This window comes from Nelumbo lutea, chromosome 3 (assembly GCF_056320005.1).
Source record: "Nelumbo lutea isolate HS-2025 chromosome 3, American lotus-T2T, whole genome shotgun sequence".
In the NCBI taxonomy this organism is placed as follows: Eukaryota; Viridiplantae; Streptophyta; class Magnoliopsida; order Proteales; family Nelumbonaceae; genus Nelumbo; species Nelumbo lutea.
The window spans coordinates 8,651,719-8,669,265 of NC_142686.1; the positions used below are offsets into that span (position 1 = coordinate 8,651,719).

Genomic DNA, 17,547 nt, shown 5'->3' on the forward strand with positions numbered 1-17,547 from the left:
AACTAACCTTAGGGGGAGAGTTAATCAAGAGTACAAATACATATATTCACAATGCAAAACAAGGTTTAGAAATAAAAAATACATATTTTTGCATTGTACATGTTTGTTTTTGTACTCTTTCCAAATTCAGCCTTATTATTTCTTTTTTTTCCCTACTACTAGTTGAGCCCGTGCGATGCACAGGTGAAAATAAATGCAAAAATCAATAATTAAAAATATAATTAAATTCACTAATGCAAATCAAGTGTGACAACAAAAATCTAATTTGGGATGAAAATATGGTATTGGCCTCAACTTGGGAAGGACTTGGACTTAGGTCTTTAGTAGCTACAATCTAATCCAAACCCATAGTGGCATTTGGCATCCTATACCTTGTCAATTGTCTCACTTGTCGATGACCATATCCCACTGCCACCAGGGGGTTAGGGGGTTAAGGGGATGGGGGATGGGCTACCCCCATTTGTGTAGCCCCATGAAACATAAGAAAAAAAGAAACAAAATAAAAGGGGAATGAAAACTTTTAATCAATGGTGTTGGTAATAAAATGGAGACACCATAGTATAATAATATTTTGACTTTTTTAGTGAATATAATGTTTTCACATTTGATTGGGGCATTATAGAACTTTTAACCTCATGAAAACTTTCTTCCCCAGTCTATATTTAAGTTGATACTATTAGAGGGCGAAAAACATTTCTTTATTCTACGTAACCATTTTTAACGTGGACTATTGTTATGGGAGTTCACTTTCTCAGTATTTGACTTATAAACATGTAATAAATTTATATGCCAACTTGAAAAAAAATCCAACCTTAATAGTTAATACAATGTCTAGGCCATTGAATTGTAGTAGTTATGGTTTTCGAAATATCTTTTGTTCTCTTCATCAAAACCCTCATCACCATTCCTCTCCCTCCAAAGATTAGTTATGATCTTCACTTTCAAATTCACTTCTCTATTTATCTCTTTCACTCACTCAAACAAAAATGCCTTTGATTAGTTTGTTTCTATCTTCAAGACCAACATGTTAATGGTGAGTGTTTTTAACAGATTATAATTTAGACCTTTTGGGTTTAGGTGATGAAATGGGGTATGTCTTTCCAAATTATACCGCTGGTTAGGCCTAGTATTCATCTTCTAGGATATAATCAGTTTAATAAAATGATTTTATTTTATTTTTTTAACAATTGATCATAAAACAAATCAGGACTTTTATTCTTTTTGGTAGCTAAACAACAAATCAAAATTTAATCTTGCTTTTTGCTCCAAAACCATCCAGCCACACTATTCACCTTCGTCTTCTTAGTTGTTGGTTATCTTTCTCTTCACCGATGATTATGCTATCGTGGTAAAGAGAGGGAGAGGGCTAGGTCCTGTTTTTTAGATTTTTAAATTATTTTATTTTCTTTCAAAAGCATATGAAAGTTTCTTCCCGCAAGTAGTTCTTGCTTTTCTTTTCTATAATTCACTTTTGATCAAAATTAAGCATTCATATAATTTTAATTATGAATCCTTCTATAGAGAAGATATATTTCTTATGGTCTATTGAATGTGAAACCCCTTTCTAGACAACCATACCATGGCTATAATATATAATTGAATCCTTCTTATTGAGTCTACTGCTATCTTTCACCTATAGCTAAAAAAAGTATCCAAACAAACCCTAAATTAATATTAAACCCATAGTAGGATTCTTATTATCTAACTAAATTTATTATTAATTCAATAAGAGGTGTATTTTTATTCTTTTCAAGTTTTGGTGTTTAGATGATTTCACATGCACTATGTTAATCCTAAGTGAGGTTTATAAATTTTTTAATTTTTATTCTAAATATCAGGGTGAATTTATAGAATAATTGATTGATAAATGATTTCAGCAAAAACATAAATAATGATAAATTATTGGTTATGGGATCTCTAACCATCATTTAGCAGTCCTTATGTGTCATGTGTGTAATTGGCTATGAGATCTACAACCATGTTAACAGTTTGCATTCTCCCTTTTTTTTTTATCTATGGAAAAACTATGGTGGATAGAAATAAGGCCTCATTATAGTTAAATACTGAAAAAACAAAAATAGTAGAAGATAAAAAAGGAAAGTAAAATCCTCATTTTTATAAATGGTACAGACTTGGCAAGCGAGTTCGTTTCTTGAAATCCCGAATTGACTTTGATTTATGTTTTTTTTCCTCAACGACCGGGAAGATATAGCTCTCCATGCATCATTTAGATGTAAAAGTAAAACGTGTGGTCTGTTAGCTAACCACCAGAAAATATGAAAAGAAACTCAAGTGTTTTGATCTGGTCTGTGACTGTGATTCACCATGATCATGAGAGCGCAACAACAGTAAATTAAACAAAATTGCGAACAAAAATTATAAATAAAGACACTCTTTTCTCTCCTGTTTTTGTTAGCTAAATTCACCAGAACCTTCAATATCCTCCTCAACGATCGAGAGATAAAAGGATTCAAACATTGAAGCATTAATTAATTAATTATATTTTACTAGCCAAAGCCAAGGCGTCGGTGACAAGCTTTTCTATGACATCGTTGTATTTGAGAACTGGGGGGGCGCTAGCAAGGTTGGTAGTCTCATTTAAGGTATCATCGCAAGTGCCAATGTCTGAGAGAGCAGAAGAGAGTTTATCTTCCAAGCCACCCCTGGACTTCTCCTTGAGGTCGCTGTCACATGCTGTAAGGTTATCCAAGGCGTCTTGGTACACTTCTCTGCACACATCCAGGAACAACTTTCCCTCCTCCGTTTCGGTCTTCATGAGACTAAGCACCTTGCTCTTTGCCTGGTTTATTTGAGTAATGGAGGCCTGGATGGCCACACTCGTTGCATCCTCGAATCCACCTCCTGTCTTTACGTCCTGCAAAGCTGTGCTGCAGACGCCCGGGTAGTCGGTTTCCTTGCACATGTCCGCCGTGGTTTCAGCTTCACTTCTCGTCGACAGGCAGATAATGGTGGTTGCCATAACTACTACTTGTACTAGTGGCAAGGTAAGGTATCGTTGGAATATCATTTTCTCTGCTTTATTTCTCTCTCTCAACACTTTTCTCTGCTTAATTTAATTTGGGTGTTTCTATCAGGCTAGCTATCAGGGAGTTTTCTCTTATATAATTAATGAGTTTTCTCTTATATGCTGTTTTGGGGAGAACCTCTGATTTTGAAACTCTAACAGAATAACGTCTTCTCATAACCAAAAATATGGTATTTGCGGAAGGATTGCCTACATCGTAGCAAGCCTGACCGACTCTTTTTTGGATTCGACTATGATGCCGGAAAGACATGATATCATGCTTTTCGAATTGTCATTGACCCTAGTGGTCAGACCGTTGACCCAGAAACTGCTCATGTTCCTGGTTTTGTTTTATACTTTTTAACCCATTTTTTTGTTAAAACCGTTGACTTGATCAATGACCTAGAAATAATAGTTTTGGCTAAAATTGTACTCCACCTCAGAATTCTGAATTCCACAGAATCTACAATAATTTAAAATTTCAAAAACCTGGCATTAATTCCAAGCTCTCACCTATTCTAATTATAGGGTAGAGCCATGGTTTTCAAAACCAGACCGGATTGGACGGTTGGATTAAAAAAACCGGGAACCGGTCATCTATTTTTCTTCAAAATCGCTTTTTTCTCCAAAACTACTGATTTTGGCCAACAAACTGCTGAACCATCTGGTTAATCGTTCAAACCATTCAAATGGTTTTAACTATTTTTCAATTTAAAATTTTTTTTGTCAGAACGGGCCAACCGTTCAACCCAATAACCGGATTCCTGACCGATTCAATCGCCAGATCAGTTTTAAAAACCATGGATAGAGCTAAGATTTTTTAGGATGAACTAAACAGTAAAAAACCCCTTAGTTCTAACCGGATGATAGAACCGCTGACCGAAAAAATAGTAGCCAAAACAGTTCTGGGTTTTTAATTAATACATTGCAATTGCAAGATACTGAAGAAACTTAAAACCAATCAACCGGCTGAGTGCAAACACACAGCGAAAATAATTTGTAGCTGACTGGAAGGTTTGGAAGTATGGCTGGGGTGATATCAGGCAAACCCCACTGGACATATTGATCATATGGCTTAAATAGCCATCCGACACTATTAAATCTGCTCCCATGCTACTCACTTACTCAGTAGGGTTTAATTCATATCGAAAGAACAGCTTATACTTGTAAATGAGATGTTTTATAACATAAATGTTTCTGTTTTCATTTGTTTTTCAAATTATCATATCAATAAAAAAGAAAATATATGTTCCTTAACCTTATCTATGTTTTGAAAGGAAAAAACAAGTCAATTTTATTTCAGAAAAAGTAAAAAATAATACATGTTTTTTGAATCATCAAAATACATAATGATTTTAAAACAAAAATAAAATTTTAATGTAGAAATTAACCGGGTGAAAAATGTTTTTGAATCAGAGATTTAACTATATATTTTTGGATTTTAATTAATTTCGAAAAAAAAAAAATATATATATATATATACAATCAAGAATTTTTATTTTTATGTTTTTGAGAAACAAACAGTCTCATCAGATGGTTTCGATTTATTTTTGAAACGGGCAACCAAAAAAACAATCAGCATTGTAGAATGCCCCTTAAGTTTTGATTCTCGTTTTCCTCCATAGAGGAATAACAGGTGAACGTCTTTGTTTTCATTCTTCGTCTTGTCTCCAAGTTTTGTTTAGGTGTAGCAAAATTGCATGAATTAGCTAGATGTTCTTCGTGAGAGAGAGAGAGATAGGTGCATGATAGTGCCCCTACTGCTGATTTGGAATCAGTATAAATTAAAAAAGGTGTAAAAATTTATATTGCTTCGATTTTATTTGCATTTGAAAAAAAGTATACTTAGAAAATTTTATTTCGGTTTACTTTTGTGTATGTTTGGATGGAATAGAGTTTTAAGTTGAAAATTGATATAAGGAAAGTAGTAAAATTACATCGATTATCTATGTAAATTTTAATTTAATCGATGTAAAACTTAAGCTCTTCACCCATATATGTTTTTCAAAAAGCAATAATTACTTTCAAGGTTCAATAATATAAAACGTCATCGGTACATTGATTCCAGACGCAGTCATCAACATCATCAGTGTAAAACGTTATCAGTAACTTTTAAGTGTAAAACGTTTTACATGATAGGGACACTGCCCCACATCCTTCCTTTATTGGAGTGGTGGGCGACACAGTCTGATTGTTTAAAAGTCTTTTCACATGACAACTAATGTATAAAGTAGAGATTCACCAATGGTTGATGAGTATAAGAAAAGAGGGCTAACAGAGATGAAATACTCTCTTTACCTTCCTCGTCAGTAGGTATATTGTAAATAAAGATGAGCATCAGCGAAGAAGAAAAAAAGATTTTTGCCTTAAATTTTATCATTACTTATTTACAGTACCAGAGATCTTCCTAGCTTTTGTTGGAGCCCGTTTTGATAGTTTCCCGCATTGAAATCTTATTCCAGCAAATTATAATACTCTGCTCCTTCCATAAAATCTGGATCTATAGATGGACCATAAAACATTCCACCCCACTGGGGGAAGTATATCAAAGTAATTGGAAGAGTACAGGCAATCATCATGAGACCCATCAAAGAAATGCCGGTTTCCGTTGAAAACGTAGAGCCAGAAAAGAACAACAACTGAGTCACCACTGCACCTACAGTTCCACCACTCCCGGTCATCCCCGAAATTACGCCCAACGCCCTGCAGCGGCACATGTTTCAACGAGCTTAGTTAACAATAATAATTATGAGACTGATTGACTGCCTTGATGCACCTGTTGCTGCTTCATTTTAATTTGCAGGTTAGGCTTAGGCTTGGATGGAATATATATAATCATTAATCAAATAGACGAGGAGTACTTCACCGCCGGCGGTTCAGACTACAGAGAGAATACCCCGGAAACCCTTTTGGAGCCGACAGCCAGACATTAAAGGTTGCAGCTTTAAATTTGTAGGATGAAATTAATTAAATTCTATAAACATAGCAACTGATCTCACCTTTTGGAGACGAAAGGAACCACCCCAAACGTCAGACCGGAAGCAGCTTGGACGAAGCAAGAGAATCCACACATCACAATAATTGAAGCATAGAGCGAGTTGACACGCCCAAGTAGGAAGCAGAGTAGCCCAGCTACGGTCTGAACCACCCACAAGCTCCACAACCTTCCCCTCATCCCAAACCTCTTCGCCGTTGTATCCGATATCACTCCGCCAATTGGTCTAGACACGAAATTTGCCAATCCAAAGCTTGCTGCAACGGCGCCAGCAATCTGAATCTTCAGATCAAATCTGTCATAGAAGTACTGTGCGATTATGTTATCAACTGTTAACTCGACCCCGAAACAATACCCATATGTCAACCCCAATATCCATCCTCTGTAATTCTTGAGGCCATGAAAAAGAACTTGAGACAAACTGCCTTTTGGCTTGTTAATGGAATTCCTTATCACCTGGTTGTAGTTCCCATCCGGTAAGTCTTGGCCGTATGCCAACACCAACAGTGCTGTCATGGCTTGAAATACAGCAGGGACAATAAAAGCAACACGCCATGCAGTAAAAGAAGCTACGCCCAGGCGAGTGATGAGGGAGTAGATCAGTGGCATTAACATCTGGGTAGCCCCGGTGCCTACGTTGGCCCACCCAGCGGCTATACCATTGGCAAGCCCAACGACGTTGCCTGAAAACATTGAACTCATCCAGAATTGGTTGGACACGAAATTGGCTATCGTCAATCCGATGAGGAAGCGGAGGAGGATGAAAGCTCCGGCCGATGAGGCAAGAGCGGTGGAAAAGACAATCGGCGCAACCAGGAGAGAGATAGTTGCAGATGCGAGGCGGGGGCCAATCAAGTCACAGGCAGGTCCCATCGCTAGACGAGAGAAGATGGCGCCGGCAAAGGATGCAATTCCAGCATTTCCGATGTCGGTGTCGGTGAGGTTGAGATCATCACGGATGATGGGTAGGAGCGGAGGTATGGCAAAAGTTGAGAAGAAGCAAGAGAAGAGGGAGATCCACGTTAGGTGGAATGCACGCATATGTGGTGGCGCCAAAGAGAACAACCTTAGTTCGGTGGCCTTGTGTTCGGCATCAACCGGAAGAAAGAAAAAAGACTCTTTTCTTCTGCATCCCGCCGTCCAGGATGTGTCCAATTCCGTTTGAGCCATTAAAAGTTTACTCGGAAGTTGGAAGTCGGAAGAGAATGAGAGAGAATCAAATAGCTGGGATTTTTAAATAAAACCAGAAATTTTTATTTGGTGGTCTCAATCGAATGAAATTGCCGAAGAAATAACAGTCATTCGTGATTCCATGTCCGACCACCAATACCAATAAATAACCTATAAATTGATGGTGAAAGAATTTATTAGTCACCACTTACCACTTTACTACTCATCTAGTGTACTATCTCTGTGGGGAAATTCTAACTCCAAAGTTCAAACAAAAAATTAAAGATGAAAAGAAAAGATTATTCAATGGAATCATATTATAATTGAATGCCACTTGGCAAAATAAACCCGGATGATTACGGAGGCCCAACTCCCAAGCCCAGTCTCCAATTAACCATCATGGTGTGAATGAGGGTGAGTGGTAGATCGGAATGATGGATGTTTAAAGAGAGAGAAGATTTAATGTGTTCAGGGAAAAAGTAAGTTACCTTATATAAGTACTTATAGAAGATTAAAGTGAAAAAAATTCATCAAAAGAAAAAAAGATTAAAGTGAAAAAATAAAATAAAATGCATAAGCATCCAGAAAAGGCGTTGGGTGGCCTAATGGAGTACCAAAGTGCCACCCGTGATTAAGAGTGAAGACAGAGATGTATATGGATCAAATGGTACGGTTTGAATCTGCTTTCAACAAGACACTATATCAGTAAACGGTTTGGATTATCTCTCTTGTCATCAGATTTGTCCATGTGCCACGTAATCCGATTAGACCAACCAGCCCTGGACCTGTTCATTGTGAAACCAGATCTGCTTCTCATACATGGCGTCTCACACCGGCCTCACAGGCATATGCATTAGGAACATCTCCTGTGCTTAAGTGTTATTATTTAAGGTAAATGTTTTCAATGCATGGTGGGGTGTGCCTCTAAGGTCGTTGTAACGCATTCTATTTGAGGAGCAGATCCCAATTTGTTCCTTCTTGGATTTGAACAGGTTCCAATCGAATCTAAGCACAACCTGATAATATTTTGTATAATTAAACATTCTTTGTGCCTCTTCTTTTTTTCAAGTCAGATCTTTTAGTATTATGGGTTTTGAGGTCATTTAATAAAAATAAATCAGTTTCATTGTTGATTAAAAATAGAAAAAAAATCTTTTTGTCCAATTATTGATCAGGCTTCATATTTTATACGAGGGTCAGGCTTGGATTCTAAGATTTTAGGCCCAGTGGTCATGCTAGGTTCGGACTTTGGCTCAATATCTAGGCCCGATGTTCAGGGCCGATTTAGGCTTGGGCACGAAAATGTTTTATTCATGTTTTTAAACCACCGTTGATCCAGGCGTTTAGACAATACGGCCCGTGAATCATCTAGGCAACCAGTTTTGTTTCATCCTTAACCCGGTCCTTGGCCAAAATTTGTTGATTTAGTCAGCGACCCACTAACCTGGGTGATCAAACCACTGATCCATTCAACAATTTTATCCATTTTTTATTTTAATTACTTTTTATTTTTTAAGTTGAAAATCTGAAATGGGCCATCTATTCAAACCAGACAATTAAACCATTGACCCAGAAACCGATGGCTAGAATGATTTCGGTTTCAAATCAATTTTTAAAACCTTGGTTTTATTAATATAAAGGCAAATCTTGACCGAACTCGGGCCATGAACAAGTCTACTTGTCATTCATGATGATGTTGATGTTCCTGTTGTACAGCTTTAGTGGCTTATTTGTTGGCAGCGACCAAGGCCCCATGTTTTTTTTTTTTTTTCATTTGAATCATTTAGGGTGGTGGTTGGTTGGTTCTTCTATGGTCTTTCAGAAAACAATAATAATAATAATAATAATAATAATAATAATAATAATAATAATAATAATAATAATAATAATAATAATAATGGTCTGGTGTTTTTTGGTAAATTACAAAGACCCCCCTTGTACTATGGGGTTAGTGACAAAGTCCCCCCTGTACTTTTTTTTTCGACAAAGACCCCCTGAACTTTAGACATTAGACAAAGACCCCCTTGTTCGTTAAGTCAGATGACGAAAAGCATTAAATTACCAAAATACCCCACTAAACTTTTTCTATTTTCTTTTTCTTGCCCTTTTTCTCTTAAAACCTAGTTAACCTAGAAAACGTTAAAATATATAAATATGGTCTGGTGGGTCAGTAATTGTTTTCCTTCTTTTTGAGTTTCACTTCACATACCATGATTATGGCCTTGATGTTGCCTCTGGTTAAGTCTTCTAATTCATCCTTTTTCTCATCTTCGTCATAAAAGGTGTCCCCTTTATTCCGTTAATATTCTCCATTGAATGTTTCAAAATCATTGTTTTTATGCCATTTCACCTAATTTCAATAGAGAAGACAATGATCAATATAAAAAGGGTAGTTTAGACATTTAAAAAACTTTACAGTTGGATAAAAAATTTTTCAAAATTAACTGACAAAATATTAACGGAAGAGAGATTTTATCTAACGGTTAAAGTTCAGGGGAATCTTTATCGCAAAAAAAAAATATATATATATATATATACAGCCAGGACTTTGTCACTGACCCCATAGTAAAGGGGGTCTTTATATTTTACACTTTTTTTTTCAGAAAATGGCAATGTATGCATGGCTAGAAACAATGGAGTAGTTCTCTTCTCGAGGGAGGCAAGAATGGGCCCAATCGGAAAAACTTCCATCCTAATAGCTGAGATGTGGGCCGCCCTCGTGCCGCAGTTAATTGGAGCGTCAGTATTTTGGCTTGGAGTTCGTTGAACTATGAATAATTATGGATGCTTTATGATTGATTCTCCAATCACATAATAAATACATTATTGTTTTTCTTTCCTTTGTTCGTATTCTTTGAATTCTGTTAAAATTTCTTCCACCTACCTTCAGGGCAGAAAGAGGCTAGACATTCATTCCCCCGATTATGTACGCGGGCTCAGTAGTCTTCACAAGACCCGTGTGTTGTGTGTTCACATCGAATTCATAGTCAATTAAAAGGGAAAAAAAATTATAAGGAAAAAGGAATATGGGGAAACGGTTGAAATAAAATAGCAGTATCAAAATCTATTTAATGAAGAGAGATGCAAATGGAGCTAAAAAAACAAGATGTAAATGTTAATCAACAAAATACATCAATAAAATCGAAGTACCGTAATTTAGTTTGTAGAACCTAACACTTGGAGTAGAATTAGCGAAGTCTATGATTAATGGGTTATGAATTATGTTAAATGTTTTATTTATTTTGTTATTATATAACAGAAGATCAACTGCGCAACAAAAAATGAAACTAGAAGAAAAACTTCATGTATTGGCATATGGAAGACAATGGAAATATATACAATGTCAGGGAACATTCTAGATGTCAAGAAGTAAGTCCACGTGGGTAAACTAATTCGAACCATTTGGATTCTAAGACTATAAGTTACAGTTTTGCATATCCTTCTAATTCTCAGGGGTAGGTTGGATGACCAACTTGCTTACTAGTGTAGAAAATGGAAGAGGGCCAAGAGGTTTGGTGAGGAGGTCTGCCGGCTGATCTTTGTTGGAAATATGATGAGTAGCAATTGTGTTGTCTGCAATGTGCTAGCGAATGAAGTGATAGTCGATTTCGATGTACTTGATTCGTTCATGATATACATGATTGTTGGCGATGTGGAGAGCCGCTTGACCATCACAATAGAGATGCATAGGACCTTTGATGGTGATTCCAAGATCATGGAGGAGACGCTTGAGCCACAATAACTCTGAAGTAGCTACAACCATTGCACGATACTTTGCCTCTGCAGATGACCGAGACACCACACTCTGCTTTTTACTTTTCCAAGATAGGAGAGATCCTCCTAGCATGGTAATATAGCTTGTGGTTGATCGTCGGGTAGTGGGGCATGAAGCCCAGTCAGAATCGCAGAAAGCTTTGAGGGTGAGGTCAGAAGTAGATGGTAGAAATAGCCCATGAGATGTTGTGACCTGCAAGTACCATAGGACTCGTAAAGCTGTATCCATGTTCACCTGATGAGGTTTGTGAAGGAACTGACTCAAAGTACTGATTGCAAAGCTTAGTTCTGGTCTAGTGACTTGTAAGTAGACAAGTCGACCCATAAGTCTTCTATATTGTCCAGGATCTTGAAGTAATGGGTGAGTCGTCACGGAGTGGTGATAATTGCTCCATGGGTATTTTAGTAGGCCTACAGTTAAGCACTTTGTTTCTTGTAGAATATCATGAATGTACTTCTGCTGACTCGGGAAAATTCCCAATGTAGATCTTTGAACCTCAATGCCCAAAAAAATAAGAGAGAGGACCCAAATCTTTGAGAATGAAGCATGAGTGTAGATAATCCTTCAGCTCTGGAATGCATGATTCATGAGTACTAATGATTATAAGATCATCAACATACACCGAAACTACTATGAAGGTATCTGATTTCTGTAGTGTGAATAGTGAATAGTCAGCTTTGGATTGTGAGAAGCCATATTCTTGTAGGGCAAGAGTGAATTTTTCAAGCCACATCCTTGACACTTGCTTAAGCCCGTATAAGGACTTTTGTAGGCAACAAACTTTGTGTGGCTTATTTTTATCAAATCCTTGCGGGATGCACATATAGACTTTCTCATGAAAATCACCATTTAAGAAGGCATTGTTGACATCAACTTGATGAAGAGACCAACCTCAAGTTGTCGCAACTGCTAACAAGTAACGCATGGTTACCAATTTGGCGACAAGGGCAAAAGTGTCATGATATTCCAACCCCTCAATTTGAGTATATCCATGGGCCACTAAGCGGGCCTTGTAGTGATCAACAGTACCATCAAGTTTTAGTTTGATTTTGTAAATCCATTTTGAACCAATAGCTCTTTTTCCTAGTTGGATATCAACAATGGACCAAGTGTTATTTCGTTCAAGAGCTTCAATTTCTTCGGCCATGGCCTATTGCCACTTTGGATCTTGAGATGATTCTGTATAATTCTTGGGTTCAATCAATGATGATGTAAGGGCATGGGACTGTTGTGAAGATGGGAGTATGGAGCAGATGTAGTCCTTTAAATGGGATGGTGCTCGCCTAGAACGAGACGGCCGAGGTTGCTAATCTATGATGTATTTAGGTGGAGCATCATGATGGGAGTGTTGTGAAATGATAGTGGATTCAACATCCTTCTAGGGTGAAGGAATAACAGGTGAGGGAACGGGCTGAATTGGATTAGGGTGGCAGTCCTTAAAAGGAAATTGGGTTTCATAAAAAATCACATCTCTAGATACAAATATGGTTTTGGACTCTAGATCATACAGGTAGTATCCTTTTTGGGCATATGGGTATCCCACAAATATGCACTTTCGGGCTCATGTGGCAAATTTATCATGAGTAGGTGGAGCTACCCGAGCAAAACATAAACACTCAAAAACCTTAAAGTGGGAATAAGAAGGAGATCTGTTGAGCAAAACTTCAACTGGAGATTTTCCTTAAAGTTTGGGTGTCGGGGTGTAATTTATGATATAGACTATTATAAGTATACGCTCGCCCCAAATAGTGATTGGAAGATTGGCTTGAAATCTGAGAGCACAGGATACCTCCAACAAGTGTCAGTATTTGCGTTCTGCAACACCATTCTATTGGGGCGTGTCAACACGGGATCGTTTATATATGATCCCCTGCTTGTGAATAAAATTATTGCATGGGTCCAAACAAGAATTCAAACCAATTACCTGATCTGATGTACTTTAAAGTAGCATTATGTTGTGTCTTAACCATGTGACAAAATGAAACCAAGAAATCCAAAGTATTTGCCTTATGTTTCATAGTTAAACCCATGTGCTGCGAGTACAATCATCCACTATAGTGAGAAATTAATGTGCCCCACTACGGGAGAGCGTTTTATATGGACCCCAAATATCACAATGTAACAATTCAAAAGGTACTATAGACTGAGTAGTACTAATTGGAAATGGAAGTCTAGTAAGTTTTGCCTTGTGGTAAATTTCACAGTTCTGGTCTGCATCACTGGGAGAATGATCATAAACGATGGTGACCCGAGGAGAGGATGCATGCCCTAAGCGTTGATGCAATAGCATGTATGTCAACAGTGGGGTAATGTTGGTGGTGGAGTTATGAGCTGAGTTGGAGGGTGAGGTGGATGGTGGGTGAAGGTAGTATAATCCATTCCACATCTTACGCCTCTCGATCTCCTTCCTCGAGACTAGGTCCTATAAAATACAAAAATCAGGGTAGAAAGTAACTACACAATTCAGTTGGGAGGTTAATTTGATGAACGAAAGTAGATTGCAGTGGAAATCAGGAAGACAAAGAACGTGATCTACAATGAGTTGAGGTGTGATCTTGCAGGGACCTTAATGTGTTACAAGTAATGTGGATCCATCTGGCAAACTAACAAACTTTGGTGAATTTATAGAGTAGCATGCAGTGAGATTAACATTGGAGGGTGACATGTGGTCTGATTATCCAGTGTATGGAATTTAAAGATGATGAGGTATGAGTGACAATACCAGCAAGATTAGTAGTGCTAGCTTGCAACTTTCCTTGACCAATGAGCGACAACAGCTGATTATACTGATCCAGTGTAAAGATAGGAGCAAGATTGTTTGCGGTTGTAGAAACATGTGCCGCAGCAGGTAGCATACTTTGTTTCTTGGATATGTTTGACCTGTTACAATCCCAATTTGGGGGATAACCCACTAGTTCGAAGCATCGGTCCCTAGTGTGACCTTTCTTTTTGCAATGATCACAATAGAGTTTTCTATGAGACTGAGAATTAGGATCTTGCATGTGATGCCCTGATTTGGACTAGACGACCATGGTTGTAGCCTCAAGATTTTGAACAGTACGATGTGAAGCCACTGATTGATGCCGTTCTTCTTGGATGATCAGCGCATAAGCACGATTGATTCCAGGAACTGGTTCAGTAGCCAGTATGTTGGATCAAATAGAATTGAAGTTGTCCTTCAATCCCATGAGAAACTAATGCAACTTTTCGCATTCTCTTTCTGCCACATAGTCTTTGGCCGTGCCACAAACGCAAAGAGGTGAAGGAATGAGGGCATACATCTCATCCCATAGACCCTTCAGTTTTGCAAAATATGCAACTACATTCATCGAACCCTGATTCAAGAGCGCGATGTCCCATTTCAACTGGTGGATTCTCAGAACGTTGCCCTGTGAATACCGATCCTCAAGATCTTTCCAGATTTCTTGAGCTATTTCAATGTATGCTATGCTTTCATGGAGATCTCGGGTCACAGAATCGAACAGCCAGCCGATCACCATGGAATTGCATTTCACCTAAGCTAGACAATCACTGGAGGTCAAATCTGGACATGGCAGACTTCCATCTACAAAGGAGAATTTGTTTTTTGCCTGGAGAGCATTCTTCATTGCACGCCTCCAAGTCGAGTAGTTATCATTGATGAGTGGCGCTGAAACAAGCACCACCCCTGGATTGTCTGATGGATGAAGAAAGTAAGGAGACCTTGGATCACTCTCGGCCATGGTGGTTGCGTTTGTATTTGCCATTAAAGAACATAGAAAAAATCGAGAGAAGAAAACAAGGAAAACAGGCGGGATGGATCTACTACTCTAATACCATAACAGAAGACCAACTGCGCAATAGAAAATGAAACTTGCTTCTTTGATTCCAAACACCATCATGTTGAATATTAAGCTTCCAACCATCTTCACCATAAGGGAACAAAAGTGGGTATTGTAATGTCATATAACTTGGGTGCATCTCATTTATCCTTTGCAAGTGATTATCTAATGTTTGAACAATTATGTCACGAGTACCTGTGTTTTTTGAACCATCACCAAGCATAAGAACAACAACCTCATCACATGTAGGCATATTATATTGCCTTCTATCTTTACTCCTATCATCAAGAATCGTTATTTGTATATGCAAGCCAACTTTCTAAAAGCATTGCTTGGGCAGCTCGCAAGATTTTCACATAAGGATTAATTTCATTTAGTATTTCTTGTAGAGCCTATACAACAGAAGGATTTAAGGATCCCCTAGTGTGTTCTCCTTGTATAGCTGATATCCAGTTATCAACCTCATGTTGGGTATCATAAACATACAGCTGAGCAAATTTTGGCGGCATTCCTGGGCTAGGCAGCAAAGAGCCAATCTTATGGTAATTTAAACAATAATGGAGGTGTTTCAGGCACTAGGACCGGCTAAATTGACTTTACTAGCTTAACAGCATATAGGTAAAACACAAGGTTCGACATTGAACTTGAGGATGATCTTTCTTGAATCCACATTTTAGCATTGCAATATCGACAGATGGACGGCATTTTGGGGGGCCAAAGTCTCATCGAGACTAAAAGCTTTCATCTCGAATACGACCTCGCAAGTTGCTTTTGTTCCTAGTAGACTGGCATGTACTACCAGTAACAGTGCCTTGGGCCCTTCGTTGTTGCAAGATTTGCATCCTTCGTTGTGCTTGTGTATGTTTGGTATTTGTGGCTAGAGCATTGTTGCTTATCATCACTTGCTTTCCTAAGATTTCACGCCTTCTTTACCTTGCAAGACATTGTAAGTGAGGGATCCTTGGGTTTCCTACATAAGCACGTAGTGAAGTTTTTCGATGTAGATATAGATAAAGATTCCAAAGTTGGTATTTACAAGAAACATGACTCACTCGGCCTTGAGCCGATGAATAGAAGTTGTTCTTGTGGGCTAGATGCTGGTGGAACCACTAATTTCACTTGAAGCTTGGGACTGAACATGTGTATTGAATCCACCAGTAGAAGTAATGATCCATCAACGGAGACCTATGAATCCTGCTAGAAGGTGCAATTTCATCAAACAATAGAAGCATCATCACTGAGAGGAAGATGGCCATCAAAGGGGTAGGGATGTGGGAACAACTTGTGGGTTGAAGATCCCGAATGAGCCAATAGAGCCAGAGATCAATTTATAGAAGAGTTCTTTTATAAAGAATAAATTGATTTTCAAAGTTAAAGTGTGATTACACTATAGAAACTGCACCATGAAGCAAAAAAAAAAGTGAACCAATTACATTAAAGACATCGCATATCTACTTATCTTTTCACTGAAACTGCACCATGAAGCAAAAAAAAAAAAAAAAAAAAGTGAACCATATGATGTTTCACCTTTGGATTGCATTCTTGCATTACAACGCAGATTCTGTACCATAGCATTTGCCTCAAAGATAGGATGATATTTGGCTATTTTGGCTTAAAACCAAACACAGGGTCTATGTTTGTTAATTTGGAGGGAGGTCGTGCTAAGCTAGATGTGATAATTGGTATTTGAGGCAAAGAATTTAATTGTCATTACACATCTAATTTCTTTTGTACCATAGCAGGGAAGGTTTCTACTAATTCCGGAAAAAAAACAAGGGAAGGTGGGTAGTCAATTTTGTAATAGAATCTGTTTGTTTCAATTCGAGGTCCCTGATTCGGGACAGGTGATGTGCTGCTTCTCAATAAAAATTCTAAGTGACATCATGGCTCACGCAATCTTCAGAACAGTAACCACATTAAAACTTTAAAGTGTATTTTCTAGCTTTAAATTTCATCCCTTCGCGTCGCTTTTATGCGAATGATGCTCCTGAGTAGATATTTTTCTTCCCTTCAGAAGAAATTATTTAGGTCCCACAAGCACTGCACTGGGTGTTATTGATTTGGGTTATTGAATTGATCACCATACATATCCAATTAGAGAAAATTAAAACAAGTGAAATGATTCACTACTGGCCAAGTACAATTAGTGAAAGCTTGCTTTGGTTGCACATAAAAATGTTATTTTTTTCTGTGTTTGAAAAGGAAAAATTTATGGTGTGGGAAAGACATGATATGAAAAGAGTTTTGACCAATCAAAACCCATCCATGAATTTTGATAAATAACACCTGATTGATTATCACATTTATGATTCCAGTTGATTGGTCATAAGTTTTTTAGATATCATATCTTTTCCATATCATAATCAAACCCATTTGAAAAATGAAGTTTTTTCAAAAAAAGGTTAATAATAGCTAAATATTAGGAAAAAGTATGCATTTGAATTTGATGTTTTATAAATCATTTTCCAAAGGAGTATTCTCTCAATTCAAAATTAAGTAACATCCATGTCTTGATGTCCTTATACATATTGCATGACATGTTATCATGGTACGTTAATCAAAAGGACATGTAATGAATTGAGTAGGGTAATGTCTCATGAGCAAAAAGCTTCCAAACAGCCCATGCTATTATTCTGATGCTTAACTCAGACATGGAAATATGCAATTGTTCCGATATTAACTCAAACATGGGAATAATTAACGTGCGCATTGCCTGTAGAAAGATTAAAGGCACAGATCTCCATACAAAATTCTTTTCCTG

At 37.6% G+C, this 17,547-nt stretch overlaps 2 protein-coding genes and 1 long non-coding RNA gene across 3 annotated transcripts; all 3 read right to left on the minus strand.

The window, feature by feature from the left end:
• Nucleotides 1-2,497: 2,497 nt before the first annotated feature.
• On the minus strand, nt 2,498-2,980 carry LOC148862755 (putative pectinesterase/pectinesterase inhibitor 26). The gene has a single exon (XM_088974567.1). The coding sequence runs from the start codon at nt 2,978-2,980 to the stop codon at nt 2,498-2,500; it is 483 nt and encodes a 160-aa protein (XP_088830693.1).
• Nucleotides 2,981-5,302: 2,322 nt separating this feature from the next.
• On the minus strand, nt 5,303-7,624 carry LOC148862756 (high affinity nitrate transporter 2.5-like). The gene is made up of 2 exons (XM_088979430.1): nt 6,025-7,624; nt 5,303-5,728 (listed from the first exon to the last, which is right to left on the minus strand). The coding sequence occupies exons 1-2, from the start codon at nt 7,188-7,190 to the stop codon at nt 5,479-5,481; spliced, it is 1,416 nt and encodes a 471-aa protein (XP_088835556.1). The 5' UTR covers nt 7,191-7,624; the 3' UTR covers nt 5,303-5,478.
• A 5,345-nt stretch (nt 7,625-12,969) lies between these two features.
• LOC148862757 (uncharacterized) lies at nt 12,970-16,459 on the minus strand. The gene is made up of 3 exons (XR_016109369.1): nt 16,314-16,459; nt 13,688-15,980; nt 12,970-13,387 (listed from the first exon to the last, which is right to left on the minus strand). It is a non-coding gene; the product is annotated as an uncharacterized LOC148862757 (long non-coding RNA).
• Between the last annotated feature and the right edge of the window lie 1,088 nt (nt 16,460-17,547).